At 43.4% G+C, this 22877-nt stretch overlaps 1 protein-coding gene across 3 annotated transcripts in view; it reads right to left on the bottom strand.

Moving 5' to 3' along the window:
* ULK4 (unc-51 like kinase 4) overlaps positions 1–1236 on the bottom strand; it is a 988030-nt gene extending 986794 nt beyond the window's left edge. For all 3 annotated transcript variants that reach the window (XM_073678125.1, XM_073678126.1, XM_073678132.1), the window contains exons 1-2: positions 1135–1236; positions 218–307 (exon numbers count right to left, since the gene is read on the bottom strand). In XM_073678125.1, the coding sequence (XP_073534226.1) occupies positions 218–307; positions 1135–1140 (96 nt within the window). In that variant the 5' untranslated portion in view covers positions 1141–1236. The remainder of the gene's footprint in view (positions 1–217; positions 308–1134) is intronic.
* Between the last annotated feature and the right edge of the window lie 21641 nt (positions 1237–22877).

Below are 22877 nucleotides of genomic sequence, written 5' to 3'. Positions count from 1 at the left end.
TGTCCAGGTAATCTAGTGATCACCAGTGACATTATACACAGGAGCTCTGTATATAGTGTCAGTGTACAGGTAATACAGTGATCATCAGTGACATTATACACAGGAGCTCTGTATATAGTGTCAGTGTACAGGTAATACAGTGATCACCAGTGACATTATACACAGGAGCCCGGTACATAGTATATAGTGTAAGTGTACATGTAATACACTGACTCACTGGTGACGTCTCTAGGTGAAGTCCTTCAGCTACGCTTTTCTCCTTCATCCAGCACAGACCGCCATTACGTCTTCCAGCCAGGACTCGTCTCTGCATAAAATAACACAGTTATCTAGAGCACATTCCCCAACTTCTACATTACGCAGCTGAATACAGACGTGTATCCACCATCAATATATGGTTAGTTATTATACAACCTACCATTCCAAATATAAATTGTAATCCACCACGGTGCCCCCATTAACTGTAAATAGGCACTTAATATATAATTTAATTAGAACCTCTACTCTTTCCGCCAATTTGTTACCAGTTACACTCCTGCATCCGCAACGCCCCCTACTCTATACTTCCTGCTCCCCGCATTCATTATTTACATGCACCCCCTGCCCCAATTCATTATATCATGTCCTGCTCTCCCCACCCCATCATCATTTACTGTCCCCCACCCCACATTCATTATGTGCAGCTCATTATCCCCCTACTCCCAATTCCCCCATGTGCAGCTCATTTTCTCCCAATTCCCCCATGTGCAGCTCTCACCCCCCCATGTGCACATCTCTCATCCCCCTCCCCCACATGTGCCCCTCTCTCATCCCCCTCCCCCACATGTGCACCTCTCTCATCCCACTCCCCCACATGTGCACCTCTCTCATCCCCCTCCCCCACATGTGCACCTCTCTCATCCCCCTCCCCCACATGTGCACCTCTCTCATCCCCCTCCCCCACATGTGCACCTCTCTCATCCCCCTCCCCCACATGTGCACACCTCTCATCCCCCTCCCCCACATGTGCACCTCTCTCATCCCCCTCCCCCACATGTGCACCTCTCTCATTCCCCTCCCCCACATGTGCACCTCCCATTCCCCCCACTCCTAGTAAATTGTATTTAAAAAAAAAAAAAAACTTGTTATACTTACCCCCATGCGATCCCTGCAGAATCCTCGTCCAAATCGATGACACCAGGTTCTCCTGACTTCCGGTCATGTGACGGTGCCGTCACATGACCGGAAGTCAGAGAAATCATGACAGAGATGTTCCGGCCCCGGCGCTTAGCATGGGGCCGGGGGCCCCATGAGGAGAGAGACACACAAGAGGGGGGCCCCCAAGGGGGCCCCTACCGGCCGGGCCCCATACTGGAGTCAGGGCAGTCATGCCCTGATGGCGGCCCTGCTGGAGGCTGAAGGGGCCCCCTCTCCCTCGGGGCCCCCGTTCAATGAACCGGCTGCACGGGCGGTAGTTCCGCCCCTGTGTGTGAGGAGGAGAGAGTGCAGCGCGCCCGGGTCCCGGCCGGACATTTCAGAGCAGAGAGGGGGCGCCGGCGCCTGAGCACAGAAGAAACGCTGGGCGCTCCCTCTCTGCTCTTCCATAAGAAAAATACCGACGGGGAGGGAGCCAGCGCAGCGCCCCCCTTCACTCTCAAGTTTGAGGCGCCCTGTGCAGTTGCACAGCTGGCACGCCCCAAAGGCCGGCCCTGCCTCCATCCTCACTATCGGTGTTGGTCTCGGCGGTAGGAATACTACCAAATTGTTGTGGCATAGACTAGCGACATGTTATGACATTTGATGGTTGGAACCTTGCAGTGTCAGTCTTGTGCCTTTATGGTGGCATCATACAAAATGACATGGAGTAGGTATAAGTCAGTGATGCATAAAGGGACTGTGCACACTTACTGCTATGTGCATGAGCGTTTGTAGAGCAGGAAGACTCCTTTATATAGTGACATCTTTTATAGACAAACCATGAAAGCCAAGTAGAGATGAGCGAATCTATTCTCAGGTCCAGTGGCCACATCAGAACTCCGGGCGGAAGCCCTGCAAGCTGCCCCCTACCTGCCAACATCCCAGGTGCCTCCTCTGATATGTAGGCCCGGCGAAGAGGTAAGAGGTTTGCAGGGCTCCTGGCCGGTGACTACGGAATACTGATCTAAATGCTGGACCAGAGTCCTACAGATCGATTTACTCATCTCTATCAAATCGCTTGTGCACCAGGAAAAATTCTGCTTGACTGTACTGACTGAAATCCACAGCAAAATCTGCATGGATTGCCATGGATTTGTCACAGATTTGTGGCAGAATAGCTTATGTTTTCTCCTCAAGGCATGTCCTTGTGTGGACGTAGCCTTACAGAAAAGGTGGCGTGGAGCCAGCCTGGTACTCGTCCCCTGGAAATAATACTACATGCCCAGTAATGATGCGCAGTGAGCCTCATATGACCCACAGCTGCTGGAACAGTATTTTAGTTGGTGCTTCCGGCAGCCTCTGCAAGCTGCTTTTCCATTGGTTTGGGAATATGTAAAGGTGAGAGGCTGCAGACTTTATTCATCATTTATGGTGCGTTTACACCACTCAACTCACTGTCCTAAACGACCGCCGATCCGCTACTTGTTTGCTAGTAGCCGGTCGTTTTAATAACTTGTTTAATATGTGAGCGGAACGATCATTTATAGACCATTCTGTGCACATAGGCTGCCATTGTTCTTGGCGGCACTGTTAACACATGTTCTGCTGAAAACAAGTAATTTTTTAAACAAATCAAAAGATGGTTTTACCTCGTCAGGTGACGGCAGCCTGTTTGTCAGGAAACGAGCGCACCGAATAATCACTGATCGTTCTGTGCTTGTCTGAACGAGGTCTAAACAGACTATTAAACATGTCCCTGATTGAAGGATATTTAACGCTGGTGTAAACCCAGACACGTCAGCATAGATCCCAGAAAACGGTAGTATTTTCAATGATCCACTTTTAGGGCGCGTTCACACGACCATATTTTCAGTATGAGTGCTGCCAAGAAAAAAACTGACCAATGCCCCCTACCTGCCAGCATCACTGGCACCTCCTCTGATATGTATGCCCGGCGATACATCATCGTTGTGTCATGACATCGCTCCGGGCCAGCTAATCAGAAGAGGCGTCGATGACCATATCTTCAGTACAGGTGCGGTCTGTGAAAAAAAACGATCAATGTTATTCAATGGGGCAGTGCAGTTTCTTCTGTAAATCGGAAGAGACTCGACCTTTCAATGTATGGATGCGAGAAAAAAATTCACATTCCATACGGGCCATAGTAATGCATCCGATTTTTATGGATACATTGCAATTCTGTAAGATGGTTAACTGTAAATGGTTTTGTAAATGATTATTAGCTGCTGCTGTAAAAAAACGGATTGTATATGGACTGTACGTGGATGACAAGTGAGAAGTGAATCGTCTGAGATTTCTGGATGGAACTGATGATTTTTTTATACTGTCTTGCAGACCTGCCCTTATTGTGCCCAGAAGAGTGTTCTGGGAGAAGTAGTAAAGTTTAGACCTGACACTATAGTTAGGTCTTTTTCATGTTCTTTATGTTTGGAGGTCTACATTTGGCAGCCGGGGTGGGTTGTCGTACTGACGCCCCGGCAGCTGGCACTGTGATTCTTGTCTAGGATCAGTTCTCTGAATGACTGTGGGTGCCACTCCTAGCGACCTCCTGACATCAGCGAGACATGGCCTCATGTCTTTGTGGTGAGATCATTAGTGGGGTCTCCAGCTGTACTCTGAATAAGTGCATCAACCCTGTGTAACAAATGTCACTTCCTGTATCCGCACATGGAAGATGGGATAAATCCTGGGGCTGGGCTGTGTGTGCATCATGTCCTAGCATGACTGTATGGAAATTATCAAACAGGTTTCCATCTTATTAATAGTGTCTTGTTAACCCCTAAAATCCTGCTTATTCTGTAGGATTAAGGACACGTGTTCTTTATCATTGTGAATATTAATCATGGATCCATGTGTTTTTTTTTGTTAAGAAAAAACAGTTGTTTAAAAAAGTTGTTAAAGAAAAATCCCCATGGTAAGATACCCTGGGTGTCTGCAATATAACATTATTGGGATAAACCTCAAGTGTCTAGACCCCTAGTGCCTCTGGAAATGAGCTGAGTGAAAGGACGGCTTCAGTGCCCCTGCACTTTCCCTGTAGTTACCTAGCACAGCGACGTCCATGGGGGTCTCCCCATTGATGTAAGGCTATGTTCACATATGTTACGTTTTTTTTACTTCACAAATTTGCAGCAAAACTGATCTCTGGCAGGAAATCAGCACCCCATGGTCCCCAATGGCATTCCGCAATGTCAATGCACATGCAGCGGATTTTTCCGCAGCGTTTCTGCAGCGCTCATAAATCCGCAGCATGTTCATTAATTTTGCGGAAGCGCCGCCATTGACTTGCATTGAGAGTCATAGAATCCGTGTCTGTACATTTGTACTCACGGATTTTATGCGTCTCTATGTGCGGATGGTATCCAGTTCTGGAGGAGAGGAGACTCTCATCCAGACCTGGGTACCATTGTACCTCTAAAAAAAAAGAATAAAATAATAAATAAAGTTTATATTCACCTGTCCGGCGGCCCCTGCAGCGCTTCTCCTTCCAGGACCTGAGATGACGTCGCGAGATGCCGGCAAGCCAGGAAGGAACGCGACAGCACACGCGGCGGCATCGGAGGCAAGTATAGCTTTATTTTTTTATTTTTACGGTTCACACTGTATAAATCCATGCTGTTTGCTTGGATTTATACAGTGTGACCTAGTTGTCAAGCACTTTCCAAGTGATGCTATCGCCTGGAAAGTGCTTGTCAATCTGCATGCGGAAACACATGCGTTAACGCATGTGGATCCGCATGTATTCTGCAGGAAAACGCATGCACAATCTGCATGCGTTTTTCTGCCAGGGAGATGCAGAAATGCTGCAGGAATTTTCTCCGGATTTTTCCATGAGCATTTTTGCATCTCCCTGGCAGAAAAAAACGCATGCGGATTGTACATGCGGATTGTACATGCGGATTGTACATGCGGATTGTACATGCGTTTTTCCTGCCAGGGACATGCGGATGTGAAGCGTTCTTCACATGCATTTCCGCATGCGGGTTGTTGCTTTCCAAGCGATTTTAGCATCACTTGGAAAGTGCTTGACAACTTGGTGACACTATATAAACCCATGCAACCGCCATGGATTTATATAGTGTGACCGTAAACAATGGTAAAAAATAAAAAAAATAAATCTATACTTACCTTCCGATGACCCCCGCAGTCTTGCTTTTCCTCAATATGGCCATAGATTTCTATAGTAAATATGTAGCTAGCCAAATGTCCCAATAAATCCATAGAAAACTGTTTTTGTTGCCATTACAAACCATTGTACCATTATTCCAGAACTACTTGTAGTAATTTGTTAATTTTAACAATTTTTGGGCTACGAATTATTCAGTGTCTAAACCCCGCAAATCACAAGATGTAATTGTAATCACTCGACGGCTGTGCTACTACAAACTGTGTAGATATGCTAAACTTTAGTAATGCGGGCAATCAGGGCTGTGGAGTCGGAGTTGTGGAGTCGGAACTGTAAAGACCTCATCTCTGTCCCCATTGGGGCTCACAATCTACATTCCCTATCAGTATGTCTTTGAAGTGTGGGAGGAAACCGGAGAACCTGGAGGAAACCCACACTAACACGGGGAGAACATACAAACTCCTTGCAGATGTCATTTAAGCAAAACTATGGGTCTATGAAAAAAATCACATTTGGATGCCATTTGTGTGATGCCTGTTTCTCATTGATAGGAGAAGCCAAAAAACCTCCACCAGAAAGGCGAGACACTGCTGATGAAATTTGACAACACACTGATGAACCTCCGATCACTGATAAAAATCGGACAGTTTTTTTGTGTACAAGAAAAATCATTGACGTTTGAATGAGGCTTATGGAATAAATGCCATGTGTAAAGATGGTTATACGCTTTTTTTTTCTCAATTATGGACTATAGCGAAACAAGTGGTTTAAGTAATAATCTAGGACGTCTTCAAAGGGGTTGTCTGGTGTTTTGATGAAAGTTTGCAGTCACTCTGTGTAACTGCAGAATGCTGAATCCTTACAGTATATGCAGCACACTGCCAGTATTATTCGGCGTTGCTGGCGATCGCAGGCGGTCACATGACCGCGCATACTTGTGGCCACATTCCGACTAGACGTGCTTGGCATGACTTAATTCTCTTGTATTGAGTGAGGCTGAGCATGTCTAGTCGCCACGTTATCGCTGTATGTAAATCGCATACTTACGATCCCCGTCCTCAGTCAACAACAGAGAATCCTGACAGTGTGCGGGGCACACGCTGTAACGATTCGAAAGTTTGCCATCACACAGAGTGACTTCAGACTTTCAGCAAAACACTGGACAACCCCTTAAAATATGTTTTTGTCCTGTGTGGAGTTGGCCTTACAATGTGTAGTTGCTCGCTTATTACTGGCTTATTACTGGCTTAGGTTTATCCAGGCCTGGGCTATGATATCATGAGATTGTGCGCTTTGGACTGCGGCTGTGTACTGTTTGCAGCTAATTTTTAGAATTATTTTGGCAGTATTCGGTGGGCAGGGACAGTTTTGTTTTCTATGAAAAGCCTTGATCCTCGCACATGTATGATCTATATATAGTAGGAGGATGTGGTTTTCTGTTCCTCTGAAGCATCACATGGAGCCTATCTCAGGGGATGAGCAGGATGCCCTGCGCTATACACGATTGCTCTGGCCATAAGGCCAGGCTTTGTTATCTCCCCAGCATTGTTCGCGGTTCATATAGTGACACTTGCTGTCTGATCCTGGGTCACAGCTTGAAACCGCCACACACAATGAAGTCTTCCTGGCTGCAATCAATGGCTCATTTATAATCACTGCTGCTTTATTATGTAAATTAATTGCTTTAATTTCACTTGTATTGAAAAACAGCATATGAAAATTAGATATAAATCTAACAGATGGGCTTATTTGTATTGGAAATCTGCAATATGTAAATTTCTCTTGCAGGTTCGCTGAGTTTTATGTGTAGATTTTCCCCATAAAATTATTTTCGATGTGGAAAATCTACAGGTCAAAAACGCACATACATTTGTAGTGCAATTCCACTGCTTAAACGCACTAAAACCACATGTAATCCGCGCATGACTGTAAGGCTATGTGCCCACGCTGCAGAAATGCTCCGGATTTTTTCCTGAGCGTTTCTGCATCTCCCTGGCAGAAAAAACGCATGCGGATTGTACATGCGGATTGTACATGCATTTTTTTTAGGCAGGGACAAGCGTATGTCCCGCGTTTTTCACATGCGATTTTAGCATCACTTGGAAAGTGCTTGACAACTTGGTCACACTACACTGTGTTCCAAATTATTATGCAAATAATATTTTCTCAGATTTTCCCAAATTACCTATATGAATTGCAGTCATTGTAATTTTCCAGTCAAATAACTATTAGAGTACAATTGAAAGGTTTTTGTACAAACTGCCTATGATAACAGTATATTTTTAAAAAAAATAAAAAACTCAAAATGCATGTTCCAAATTATTATGCACAGCAGAGTTTTCAACCTTTTCATTTTAATAAAGAACAAAAAAATGGTCATTTTTGAAATTATAAGCATTAGCAGGTTATTACAAACTGAAATCAAACAGGTTTCAACTCAAAACTTTATTCTAGGTGATGTAACATTTGCACATAGGACCCCTTGTTCGAAAGGAGCTTCTGAACTCTCTTGTCCATTGAATTTGTCAGGTTTTGGATGGTTTCTGCTTCCAATTGTTTTGCATGAGGACAGAATACCCTCCCAGAGCTGTTGCTTAGATGTGAACTGCCTCCCGCCATCATAGACACTCCTTTTGATGATGCTCCAGAGGTTCTCAATGGGGTTGAGGTCAGGGGAGCATGGGGGTCACACCATAAGTTTGTCCCCTTTTATGCCCATAGCAGCCAGAGATGCAGATGTGTTATGTGCAGCATGAGACGGGGCATTATCATGCATGAAATGATCTCGATGGTCCAGATGGATGGAGTGGAGGATGGCTGGTTGATGGACACCCCATGCAAACACGGCTACGGCGCTAACAAGGAGGAGGTGGAGTAATGTTTTGGGCTGGAATCATGGGGAGAGAGATTTTCGGCCCTTTTAGGATCCCTGAAGGGGTAAAGATGAACTCCATAATGTATGTTGAGTTTCTCAAACAGCACTTCCTTCCATGGTTCAAGTAGAAGAACCGTGTATTCCGCAGCAAGATCATTTTCATGCATGATAATGCCCCGTCTCATGCTGCACATAACACATCTGCATCTCTGGCTGCTATGAGCATAAAAGGGTACAAACTTATGGTGTGACCCCCATGCTCCCCTGACCTCAACCCCATTGAGAACCTCTGGAGCATCATCAAAAGGAGTGTCTATGATGGCGGGAGGCAGTTCACATCTAAGCAACAGCTCTAGGAGGGTATTCTGTCCTCATGCAAAACAAATGAAGCAGAAGCCATCCAAAACCTGACAAATTCAATGAATGAGAGAGTTCAGAAGCTCCTGGAAAACGATGAAGGCAACGGCAGGTGAGTACGAGACTGGGCAGGGGACTTACATTTAAAGCACCACTCCAGCGGTGCAATAAAAAAAAACGCTGGCGTGGTGCTTTAATAAAAATTTATACAACTTTAGGATCATGTAGACAATGATGGCGAATAATAAATATTCAGAGCCGCTACATTACTTGTTTAATTTAGACATTTATTTCTAGATGTAATGTTTTTTTTTTGTTTATTTTTAGAGTATATGCACAAAACTAGAGGGTCATCGGCAGAAATTTAGTTCTCTCACTCGGATTTCTGCTTCTGGTGCGCAGTTTGAGCATTTGTGGGGGGATTAATCAAGGGAGCCAAGTCTGGCCTTTAAAGGGTTACTTTTTTAGGGGCTAAAAATGAAATATGCCAGAAATGGGCCAGAAGTGACCAGAAGATACGGATAACTATCCACTATTGGCACTTAGATTCTCTTTCTGATTCACACTTAACATTCATTATGCTTACATATGTCCTTACTGTTTTGGCCCTACTAATCCTCACTCTCCTTCACTATCCCCAAACCCCAGCACCTTATAACCAAATCATCATCTTTCCTTCCCTCCTACCTCCCCACCTAAATTCATCTACAGACCTGCTCCTCAACCTCAGATCGATCCTACCAAAACATAAAACAAGCCGGACACTCTCCTTCTCCCACCTGCTCTCCCTCTCTCTGCTTCTCCTCACTGCTGGCGACATATCTCCCAATCCTTGACCCCCACAGCTTGCACCTTCCACCAATTCCCCCACCTATCGCATCAATCCAACTGCAAACTACCACAACCTCTCTTAGGCTAAACCGGTCCCCCTGACTCCCACCCCGTTGCTCCCTCTCTCTGGAGCACTCTGGACTGCCTCTATTGACCAATTCTCTTCCTGGCTTCTTTACTTTCTCCCTGCTGACATTCCCACAATCATCATGGGAATGTCAGCCGCCATGTCGCGAATGTCTCGATTTCAACCTTGCACATCTAGACTCTCACACACTCTCTGACTCTGTTCTACCACTCACATCCATATCCTCACTCCATGACACAGACAGCGCCACCGCTTTCTACAATGCCACTCTCGCATCAGCTATTGACTCGGTCGCCCCTCTTGTGCATGGCAGAGCGCGACGAGTCAACAGGCAACCCTGGCACAACAACCTCACTAAACAGCTCCGACAAGCGTCCAGGATTGCGGAGCGGCGTTGGAAGAAAACACATACTCAAGATGACTTCACTGCATTCAAACAAGCAACACTCGCATTCAAATCAGCACTCACCTCTGCTAAACAGGCCTACTTCACAACCCTCATACCCTCCCTATCCTACAACCCCAAACAGCTATTCATCACTTTTAAGTCTCTCCTCTGCCCTCCACTGCCCCCTCCGACCTCCGTCATCTCTGCTGAGGAGTTTGCCACACACTTCAAAATCAAGATTGACCAAACACGGCAAGTCTTTGCTGTCCTACCACCGCAACACCTTTGTTTTCCACACCATTTCCCTACCCTCATAACCTCCCTTCCCAACATCACTGAAAGAGACCTTACTCGTCTCCTCTTCAAATCACACCTCACCACATGTGCACTCGACCCCATTTCATCCCACCTTCTCCCCAACCTCACCCGCACACTCATCCCATCCCTAACCCATCTCTTCTACCTATCACTATCTTCTGGTACTTTCACCGCTGCCTTCAAACATGCCACAATCACACCCATCCTCAAAAAGCCATCCCACGACCCAATCGCCTTGTCCAGCTATCGCCCATATCGCTGCTCCCATTTACTTCCAAACTCCTTGAGTTCACGATGAACTTTCCTCTCACTTTTCATCTTACTCTCTCTTCGACAATCCGGCTTCCGCCCCCACCATTCCACCGAAACTGCCCTTACCAAAATCACCAATGACTTGCCTACATCCAAAGCTAACAGACAATTCTCTGTACTCCTTCTTCTTGACCTGTCCTCTGCTTTCGATACAGTTGACCACTGCCTCCTACTACAGATCCTCTCTTCCTTTGGCATCAAAGACCTTGCCCTATCTTGGATCTCCTCATACCTTTCTAACCGCACATTTACCGTCTCCCACTCCCACACTACCTCCTCACCCCGCCCCCTCTCTGTTGGAGTCCCTCAAGGCTCTGTCCTAGGACCCCTATTCTTCTCAATCTATACCCTTGGCCTGGAACAGCTCATAAAATCCCATGGCTTCCAGTGCCATCTGTACGCTGATGACACCCAGATCTACCTCTCTGGCGCAGATGTCACCTCTCTGCTGTCCAGAATCCCAGCATGTCTAGCAGCCATATCCTCCTTCTTCTCCTCTCGCTACCTCAAGCTCAATGTGAACAAAACTGAACTCATTATCTTTCCCCCATCTCGCATATCTTTCCCACCTGATCTTTCTATCACAATAAATGACATCACTCTTTCCGCTGTACCGACAATCCCTTGACTCTGCCCTGTCCTTCAAACCCCACATCCAAGCTCTCGCCACCTTTTGTTGCCTCCAGCTCAAAAATATTTCCAGAATCCGTCCTTTCCTCAACCCTCAATCTACTAAACTGCTTGTGCATGCCCTTATCATCTCCCACCTCGACTACTGCAACATCCTCCTCTGTGACCTACCTGCTAACACTCTCGCACCCCTCCAGTCCATCCTCAACTCTGCTGCACAACTTGTTCATCTCTCGCCTCGCTACTCCTCTGCTACCCCCCTTTACAAATCCCTTCACTGGCTCCCATTTCCCCAGCGTATCCAGTTCAAACTACTAACACTGACCTACAAAGCCATCCATAACCTCTCTCCTCCGTACATCTCTGAACTAATCTCCCGATATATTACCTCACGTAACCTCCGGTCCTCCCAAGACCTCCTTCTCTCCGCCACACTTATTTGTTCCTCACGCAATCGCCTCCAAGATTTCTCCTGAATATCCCCCATCCTATGGAATTCTGTGCCTTAACACGTCCGATTATCCACCACACCTGGATCCTTTAGACAGAACCTGAAAACCCATCTCTTCAAACAAGCTTACAGCCTGCCAAGACCTTGCCTGCTGCCACCGACAACAACACCAGAGCTACTGCAACCCCCCCAACCTACTGTCTCCTTCCCTGTTCCTGTAGAATGTAAGCCTGCAAGGGTAGGGTCCTCTTCCCTCTGTACCAGTCTATCACTGTTAGTTTGTTTACTGTAAGTGATATCTGTATTTGGTATGTAATCCTTTCTTATGTACAGCGCCATGGAATCAATGGCGCTATATAAATTATTGATAATAATAATAATTAATGGAATGGTATTAATTAATTGGTTTGTTCACATTAATATCCTCGTAGTTCTTTTACTGCTGCGAAGGGCATGTAAACAGGGTTACAAAACCCCGTTCTTATGTGAAATGAAAGTTCACCAATAGGAATAAGTGGTCATTGTATATGCACTTATCAGGCATTTTTTACCAAAAAAAAGAGGAAATTCCATTTAAAAAACATAGCAAAGAATGCAATACTCAAATCAGATTGTATTGTGGTGCAGAGACCCGCAGGGAATCTGCTGCAGGAAAGATACGGTGTTTCCTCATCTGGGAACATGACCTAAATCTTTTGTCAGAAAATGCTAAAGACCATGGCCGGTCTTTTTATAAAATTTGAAGTCATTTTTTGTGACTTCAGACTTCTGAAATTTTACGGTGTGTGCACTGCACACTGTCTGGATATTCCGGTGTTGCCAGAGAGAGTATGTGCTTTGCATTCATGCAGTCGCTTGCTGATTTAGACATGCTCACCCTTCTCTCAATACAAGTTGATTGAGCAAGGCCGAGAACGTCTAGTCTGAATGTGGCTCTAAGTATGCAAATGACATACTTTGCAGTCAACTCCGGAGAATCCTGACCGCGTGAGGTGCGCATACTGTAAGGATTCAGAAGGCTGCTGTGACTGCAGATTTTATAAAATGACTGGACGACCTTATTGAATATTTTTTGTAAAACATGTTTTGGTTTTTTTTTTTGCATTTGCTTACACTCTCATTTTTGTTGTATTGTGGAAACATTGTCAAGAAGGTGACCTTGCAAAAAGTCAGTCAATGATTAGCCTCCGTCCTCTAATGCTGTAGAATGTGCTGGCAACGTCTGACCTTTGCGTGCTTCTTGGCGTCTCTTATTCATTAGCATGACATTGAACAAGCATTGGCGTAGATTGCCAGGGGGCAGCATAGTTTTCTTCTTCATCTACACAACAGCCAGTGATTTTTAAAGTTTAGTGTCTGAACAAAAATAGCTCAACGCAATGTGCCAATGGCAGGGTTGAAATGGAAATGGCCATGCGATTAGTTGATATTGGCAATACTGACAGTTTATTCCTATCCAAAATTTATATATTACCTTATGTGAATATTTGCTTATTCTGCCTAACATAAAAAAATCTGATAAAATATGAAACTAAAACATTACATTTCCCTACAAGCTCTAGTTAAAATCTTGATTAAAAACCCACTATAAGGTTGTAAGGTCGGATTCACACAAGTGTATACAAAATGGTCTGTTTTCCGTCCAGTTTGTCCTCCGTATGCTGTCTATATGCCGTCCGTATGTCCGTTTTTGAAGTCCGTCATGCTGTTTGTTTGTTTTTTACATGAAAATTTTAATAAACCATAAGAATAAATACAGTTTCCTGCCTTTATAATTGTAATTTATCCGTGACAAACACATGACATACGGATGATAACCTGTATGTGATCTGTTTTTTTTTTTTTTTTGCACCCATTGACTTAGGGTGCTTCCACCCTGTGTTCAGGCACCCGTTCAGTGGCCCTGTCGGGGCTTACGTCAAACTCCCCCATAAAATGGGATTTGAGCTTATGCGCTGATGGGGCCATAGACTATAATGGTGCGAACGTGCGCTCTGCCCTGCATCATTTTTTGGCTTGAACGCCTTGGAGACAGACACAGTCTACTACGTTTGAGCGTCCGCATCCAGTAAGCATATATGGTCATAAATTGGATGACATTTGAAATCTCGACTTCTTTTTAGTGTTTGAAAACCCCTAAATGAATGCTTATCCTTTTAGCCTGACAAATTATCATCATTCATACGGGGCAACAGTCTAATCCTTGTATACATCTTTTAGACCTCGTCCACATGATGAGTATTTTGCGCCTAATCTTGACATAATCTTCTAGTGTCTTACTGGGAACGCATGGGAATGGTGTTCTCATACTCCATTCATGTGAATATATGCCTGTGATGGTGAGTGCGCAGCATGTTCATTAGGATTTCATCTGAAAAAATTGCAGCTTTGCGCCATTAAATTACAATGGGGCAAAACTTCATGCCTATCCACTGGATATTCTGTGACATAAATCTGAATTTCAGTTGCATATTTTGGTTGCACTAAGTTTAAAAGTTGTCCCCTGTCAATAAAATTGGAGATAACTTATTTATGACTATGACCCCCACCGATCTTCTGAACTGAGCTTATGTCAATCATGTGCTCGCTTTCTTCAAGAATGTGCTCTTAGCTATTTACTGCATTCCAAAAGAGAATGAATGGGGTGAATGTGGGCATTTCTTTCAGACGGGGCTCTGCGCTGGGATTGTGAAGTCGGACTAACAAGAGGAAAGACTTTCTACTGAACTCGTACAAAGCTCTGTGCGAGCGATCATGCAGGAGCTTGGCCCATCTGCCTACTCGGCAGCAAACTTCAAAGCAGTGTTTGAGTGATCATTGAGGGTCTTGTGACCCGAACCCCCACCAAAACTGCAGGAACTCTAACAGAGACACATGGTCTGAACCCAGCCCTATTAACTTTAAAGGGAATCTTTCGTTGGTTTTTGCCCCCAAATCTGATTGCAGCATAATGTAGAGACAGAGACCATGATTCCAGTGATGTGTCATTTGCTGGGCTATTTGCTGTAGTTTTGACAAGATCATTGTTCTATCAGCAGGAGATTATCACTAGAGGACTAGTAAACCTACTACCGGGTAGTCCTCCATATTAATGAGCTCTGTGTAAAATTGCCCCCATCAAGAACTGGCTGTTTTCTGCCTATGCACAGTGTACACAAAAAGATATTAATCTGTGGTATGCGCGGGGTTATACAGAACTCATGAATATGTTGGTCTATGTTAGCGGGTTTACTAGTTCTCTAGTGATAATTTCCTGCTGATAAAACAATGATTTTACCAAAATTACACCTTTAAAGGGAATCTGTTAACAGGCTTTTGCTACCTCATCTGAGAGCAGCATAATGTAGGAAAAGAGACCTTGAATCCAACAATGTGTCACTTATTTTTCTGAGTGTAGCAGTTGTGACACAATCAAAGTTTTTAGATGCAGCATGTAGCAGAGCTCAGAAAACTATCCCCACCCACACCACAGATTTCTGTGTACAGTACAGATCAAAAGTTTGGACGCACCTTCTCATTTAAAGATTTTTCTGTATTTTCTTGACTTTGAAAATTGTACATTCACACTGAAGGCATCAAAACTATGAATTAACACATGTGGAATTATATACTTAACAAAAAAGTGTGAAACAACTGAAAATATGTCTTATATTCTAGGTTCTTCAAAGTAGCCACCTTTTGCTTTGATGACTGCTTTGCACACTCTTGGCATTCTCTTGATGAGCTTTAAGAGGTAGTTCATTCATAGTTTTGATGCCTTCAGTGTGAATGTACAATTTTTCAAAGTCACGAAAATACAGAAAAATCTTTAAATGAGAAGGTGTGTCCAAACTTTTGGTCTGTACTGTACATTATCTATTAACAATGAGCTGCTCATCAGAGGAGGGGGCGTGGTCAGACCCCTGCTCACAGGAACACCAGTCCTGACAGTGGTAATGCCCTGGAGATAAAACCTTCATTGTAAGTAAACAATAGCACACAGCTAACAAAAAAGTGACACATCATTGAAATGTATGTTTCAGCCTCTATCTCCTGCTGTGTCTTCAGGCTACATAGCAAATACCTGCTGACAGCTTCCCTCTAAACAGGTTATCCTGCACTATCCAGTGCCGCTCACTTTTGCAGTGGAAGTGAGCGGTGCTGATTACTGACTTTACGACATTACACATCTGCCGAGACCAAATGTGGAATTGGGCAGCCCTGGACTGCGCTACATAGCCCCTTTTTAGCTGTGTTAATATGTGCTGAATGTAATGTGTCCATTTTTACCCTCAGGACTTATTTAAAGGACCCTTAAAAATGTGCATCAGCAAATATAAACTCTCTTGATAGACTGAATGTTATCGTCTGTCTATGAGAATTCCAATCTTATTTTAAAGGAGTTGTCCAGGATTAGAAAGAACATTGTTGGTTTCATGCAGAACAGCGCCATTTTTGTCCATGGGTTTCGTCTGGTATTGCAGCTCAGTGTCCTTACAGTTTGTGCACATGACATTTTTTTCTGGTGGCTTTCGCCTGGAACTTGTCTGAAAAAGCACAAAAAAAACTTTGAACTTGTGCACAGCAATGTTAAAACCGCTGCTGTCGGTGTGCTCCATTAGTTGTAAATTTTTTTAACTACTTCAGGCTTTGAAAGCCATAAAGTGGCTAAAAGAAGTGACCTGACTGTACTCCTGGCAGCTTCTGCTCAAAAAAACAAAACCATGACAGGTAGACCGCTGTAAAAGATATCCAAACCGATGTTAAAAAAAAAAAAGACCGTCGTTTCCCTGAAGCACCATGGCCTTGTTTTTGTAACTGACCATATTGGAAATGTCATTTATCATAGTCAGCAAAATAAAAAAACAGTGAAGAAGCCAACAGGAGAAAAGATTTTCCAGATAGATGTGGAATTTAAATTGTATATAATATATGTTTATAATTTTTTGAACATCAAACATATTTCATGGGGGGCAGTCAGCATTAACTGTTTAGTTAAAGGTAACCTGCCACATCAAAAATGTTATTGACAGGGTGACAGTGTCAGTCTGATTGAAATAATGTATAAATCTCGTCTGACTAGTTTAATGGAGCAGCAGCTGCAGGAAGAAAATTACACAAAGTTCCTTTTAATCAATAGATCTTGGAATAATAATAAGTTTCACAAATGGATGTATTAAAAAAAAGTTCCCGTGCTGAGATAATCTTATAAATGTGTACTGTGTAATGGCTGTGTCAGTATACAGTACACAGCAGGGGCACATTTATAATATATATATTTTTTTTTTAAACAAATCGAATTGTAGAACTTATTTTTATTACTGGCTCTATTGCTTAAAATATACTGGGGATAACCCATTTAAGTTTTCTTCTTAGTGCAGCTGGTCGCTTCTAGTTATTGGGGCGATGCAGGTAACCATTAGTCAGTGATCACTATACCGTGAACAAACTGTAATCACTCTCCGTCTCTTTGTCAGACTTCTCTGCACACACACTGTAGAGGAGCGATTACAGCATCGCTCACTGTAAAGTGAGAGGTGACGGTATTCACTCCCTGCACCGCCCCAATGGCTGGAAACGAGCGACCGCAGAGAGAATCTAACTTCATTTTATCCCTGTAGCCACTGCATCACTAAGGCTGCCAGACGTGATTTATATGCTATGTAAACCCTCCACGACATTTGATGTATTCGTACATCATGATTTGATAAGGGTTGCTGACTAATGACGTATAGGTACGTCATGGCAGTAGTGCATGGATCGGCGCCGGGAGTTCGGCTTACATGGTAGCTGAGTCCTGGGTGTCACAGACAGGAGAGGTGCCCGCACCACCCCCGGCTGTTTAACCCCCTAAATGCCGTGATCGATATCGATCGCAATATTTAGGAGGGTAGGAGTGGCATGGGGGGGCTCCCTCTCCCATCCGATCGGCGCTTTTCTAACGTCATTGCAAGTGCCCGATGGTTTTCATGGCAACCTGAGGTCATCATGATGACCTCCGGGTCTGCCAGGGGTGGCAATGGTGGCCTGCATTGACCATGCCAGTGCAGCACGGACAGGTATAATGAATTGCAATCCGTTATACCAGCAATCAAACTAATAAAAGTGAAAGTAGAGGGACTAAGTGAAAAAGTAAAAAAAAAAAGACAAAATAATAAAAAAAAAAAATGAAAAGAAAATATTATACCCATAAATGCATATCTTTATGTAAAAAGAAAAATAAACAAAGTACATATATTTGATATCGCTGTATCCAGAACAACCTGATCTATAAAACTGTCACACTAGTTAACCCCTTCAGTGAACAACGTAAAAAAAGTGATAAAGTTGAATATGAATAAAAATTATATTGCTGAAGAGTCATCTTGTTCCTGAAAAACAAGCCACCATACAGCTCCATCAACGTAGAAATAAAAAAAGCTATAGATCTCAGAATAAAGCGATGCAAAAACAATTATTTTTTCTTTTAAATATTTTTTATTGTGTAAAAGTAGCAAAACAAAAGAAGATACATTTGTGGTATCACTGTAATCGTACTGACCCGAAGAATAAAGCTGCCTTATCAATTTTACCACACGCGGAACGACATAAAATAAAACCCCAAAAAATAATTAGTGAATTGCTGTTTTTTGCTCATTCTGCCTCCCAAAAATGAGAATAAAAAGTGATGAAAAAATGTTATGTGCCCGGAAATGGTACAAATAAAAACTTGTGCTTCCAAAAACAAGCCTTCAGATGACTCTATCGGCCAAAATATGGAAAAGTTATAGCTCTCAAAATATGGCGATGCAAAAAGTTGTTTTTGCAAAAAATAAGTGACTTTTAGTGTGTGACAGCAGCCAAACAGGAAAACCTATATAAATCTCGTTATCACAGTAATCGCACCAACCCGAAGAATAAAGTCGTCTAATCACTTATACCGAGTGAGGAACGGCGTAAAAAATAAATAGAACAAATTCTTGACCTGCTGTTGATTTTGTTCATTCTACCTCCCAAAGATCACAGTAAGGCTTGGCGCACATTTATCCTGCGCTCTACCCTGAGCGCTTACACTGGATTTTGTTCATTCTACCTCCCAAAGATCACAGTAAGGCTTGGCGCACATTTATCCTGCGCTCTACCCTGAGCGCTTACACCGGTGTTTCCGTGTAAATCTCTGAAATACGTGATTCAGACTGAACCCCCGGCGGAAGATTCCCTATAATGAGGCAGATGGAGGCACTATGGACGCCGTCTGGCCTATGATCGAGCCGTCAGCCAGTTTTGTGCACTTCTGAAAAGGCCAGATGTAGACAGAGTAATGCTGCTGCCTTATTATAATGAATGGATCCCTCGGGAGTTTCATCTGAATCACATCATTCAGAGATTTAGATGGAGACCCCGATGTTAGTGCTCAGCGTAGAGCGCAGGATAAATGTGATCCATAATTTTATGTAAAATGTTTCTAATAACATCTTCAATTCAGTCGACAAAAAAAAAAAGCTAGTCCCCACTCAGGTCCATCATCTGTCCATGGAAATATAGGGGACTTCCATGTTACTAGTAGCACAAAAGCTCTGGAAAAGCACTATGGCTCCTCATGCTTCAAAATCCAAATGCCTCCCTCCCGTCTGAGCCCCAGTGTGCCTAAACCACATTTAGCGCTAACATGTTTGACATTTCTGTAGCTAGGAGAGCCTGCCTAATTTACGAGGTGCATGTCTCCAGAAGCACAAGCTGGGTATAATGTAAGGGCACTACGACATACTGGGCACTACAATGCCTGATTTGCAATTTTCATTTAGGAACATCCATTGCTGCTTGTTTCTGGTAAAGACCCATGAAGTAAAAATCACTACACCTGTAGATAGATAAATTCCCAAAGGGGTATCATTTCCAAAATGGGGTCAGTTGAGGGTGGAGGATTCTGCTCTTCTGGGGCTCTGTATATGGAGGAAAATCTGTGCTCCAAGAGTCAAATAACGCTCCTTGCCTCCCAAGTCTCGCTGTGTGGCTAAGCAGTACTGTACAGCCACATATGGGGTATTTCCACTTTCAGCCGAAATTGTTTGACAAATTTTGGTGTCATTTTACCCATTTCCCTGTATGAAAATGAAAAATTTGGGGCTAACACGAAATTTTTGTGATTAAAAATTTTCTTTTTCACCACCCAATGATATAAAATTCTGTGACACAATTGTGTCAATATGATCACTGCACCCTTTGATGAATTAATTGAGAGGTGTAGTTTGTAAAATAGGGTCACATATGGGAAGGTGTCACTGTTATGGCACCTCAGGCTCTGCCAATGTGACATGGCACCTTCAAACCATTCCAGCAAAATCTGAACTTAATATGGCGCTTCTGCCATTCTGAACTTTGCACTGTGCCTCAAAAGTAGTTTTGGACCACATATGGAGTATCAGCGTTCTCAGGAGAAATTGCTTAACAAATTGTATTGTTCATTATCTTCAATTTTCCCTTTATGAAAATTAAAAACTTGGGGCCAAAGCAACTTTTTAATGGACAAAAAGGTAATATTCTATTGACTCAGCCAAATGTTACACAATTCTGTGATTTGCCTGAGGTTTAAAAATGCTCACTACACCCCTAGATGAATTCCTCAAGAGGTATAGTTTCCAAAAAGGGGTCACTTTTGGGGTTTCTGCTGTTTTCACATGTCAGGAGCTCTTCAAATGTGACATGGTATCGTTAATCTATTCCAGCCAAAATTGCACTCCAGAATTCAAGTGACTCTCCTTCCCTTCCGAGCCCTGCCGTGCGCCCAAATAGTAGTTTTCCACCACATATGGGGTATTGGTGTACTCAGGAAATATTGCACAAAAAACTGTATGGCCCATTTTTGTGAAAATGAAAAATTTTTGACTACAGCAACATTTTTGCCTGAATTTTTTTTTTTTTTTTAATTTTCACTGCTGAATGTTATAAAATTCTATGAACCACCTGTGGGTTAAAGCTTCTCACCCCACGGTTTACACTGTCTAGGCACATCAGGGGCTCTGCAAACGCGATGTGGTGTCCGCTATATCTTCCACACAATTTTGCACTCCATAAGTCAATTGGCGCTCCTTCCTTTCCGAGCCATGGCTGGCGCCCAAACAGTAGTTTTCCACCACATATGGGGAAATTGCACAACAAATTGTTTGGTCAATTTTCTCCTGTTACACTTGTGAAAATGTAAAATTTGTTGAATTTTTGTGGAAAAAAAAGTAACATTTGAAATTTTCTTTCACGTTGCTTTAATTCTTGTGAAGCACCTGAAGGGTTAATAAACTGGTTTTGAGCACCTTGAAGGGTGCAGTTTTTAGAATGGTGTCACTTTTTTGCATATTTTCTGTCATATTGACCCCTCAAAGTCACTTCAAATGTGATGTGGTCCCTAAAAATATGGTTTAATAAATTTTGTTGGAAAAATGAGAAATTGCTGATAAATTTTAACCCTTCTAACTTCTTAACAAAAATAAGTTATGTTTAAAAAATAATGCAGATGGGCAGTAGACATGTGGTAAACTATATTGTGTAACTTAAAGGGGTTGTCCGGTCAAAAGTGATAAGTTTGCAGTCAGTCTGTGACTGCATGCTCAGGAATCCCCCCAGCGCACGCAGTGTGTGCTGCGGGGATTCGCCGGTATGAGACCCGGGACCAGAGGCTATGTATACGTTATACATACCCCGGCCATTCATCGCCGCCTCGCTCCATACGCTTGTATGGAGCGAGGCCACGCCGTGTCTAGTGACATAGACAGCCAGTGGGCGCATCCGACTAGAAGGCGCAGCCTCGCTCAATACAAGTGTATGGAGAGTGAGGCCATGTACACATACCCTCCGTAACAAATACTAAGGATAGTTCCTCAGCCCCTGATTACTGAATGAACATGGTGGATCATCTGAATCGCACTGACCCTGCCTGTACTGGTCCAGGCTCTCGGACGCACTCATTTGTTTCCCCTACTTTGTGTTTTGTTTAATCAGTATTGGTAACATGGCAAAAACTTTCCAGCAGGTAATGGCATTAATAAGTTTGTTTTTTGCCTATTGCTTGGTAACTGCAATTGAGTATTAGTTCAAGATGTGAAGCTGCGTACCCTGACGAGAGCGTTCAGCTATGTCCTTAACCACATACATGAAGACTTAGTTTGGCTACAATCCAATATTCTTGATTTTAAATTTCCCCTGACATGAGCCTTCTGGAGACAAGAACCCAGCAACAATATAAGCATTACTACATACATTAAGAGACGTGGGGGACACTTACTGAATGGTTTACTGCACATTTGTGCAAAAAATTTATGACTTTTCTAAAAAAAAAAAAAAAATGTGCAGAAAGGGCTGGGTCAGCATTGGCAAAGTGATGTAAAGTATAGCTAAAATCCCTCCTTTGATCTTTTGGATTGCAGAAAAGATGGTTCTTCTCGGCAGCACATTTCTGTGTGTGTAGAGGCACTGCTCTGCCAAGAACAATGGCACACAGGGCGCACTAGATGATGTATTACTGCGTCACCGCATATGAAGTGTGCTCTGCCTCTGTAAGCAGCATTTTAAATGGCCTATGATCCGCAAACATTTACCCATTGACGGTCCTTTAACAAAATCTGCAAATGTAAGCACACATTTAGTCTTTAGAAGTTATCTGTCAACAGGATATGTGGTAACTTGCTGATTAATGGTCGTCTGACCGCTGAGAGCCCCATCGATGCCGAGAACGGGCTCCCCCATCTCGATGGAGCATTCCCCAGGCATGCTCGCCATCCTGCCACTCATTCTCTATGGGACTGCTGGAAAAAGATGAGCACTATACTCCACTTATCTCGCAGGGTCTCTTGGAGAATGTCAGAATAACCCTTCAAAGGGAATCTTTCACCTGGTTTTTGCCACCTAATCTGAGAGCACCACAATATAGATACGGATTCTAGCGATGTGTCACTTACAGGGCTGCTAGCTGTAGTTTCAATAAAATCTGTTTTATCACTATGAGATTATCAGTAGAGGGCTAGTAAAACTGCTGCCAGGTACTCCTCCATATTCATGAGCGCTGTATAACCCCTCCCACACCACTAATTGGCAGATTTCTATGTACTCTCTGTATAGGTAGAACGCTGCCAATCAGTGGTGTGGGCGGGGTTATACAGAGATCAGCATTCAGAGCACTGCTAGATCTGCACTAGATAAAACAATGATTTTATCAAAACTCCAGCTAGCAGCCCTTTAAGTGATACATCACTGGAATCTGAGTCTCTGCTCCTACATCATGCTGCTCTCACATGGGGCAGCAAAAACCTGGTGACAAGTTCCCTTTAAAACAATCCCTTTTATTTGGATTTAAGTGTAAGTTACTGTAATGTTTATTACAATCATTCTCATTTGTCAGAAATGAAAAAAAAAATT

The sequence above is a fragment of the Phyllobates terribilis genome, unplaced genomic scaffold, assembly GCF_046119375.1.
Source record: "Phyllobates terribilis strain yellow unplaced genomic scaffold, ASM4611937v1 Scaffold_4__5_contigs__length_816908805, whole genome shotgun sequence".
NCBI classification, from domain to species: Eukaryota; Metazoa; Chordata; class Amphibia; order Anura; family Dendrobatidae; genus Phyllobates; species Phyllobates terribilis.
Note: the sequence above shows the minus strand (reverse complement) of the source record. Positions and strands in the feature narration are given on the sequence as shown.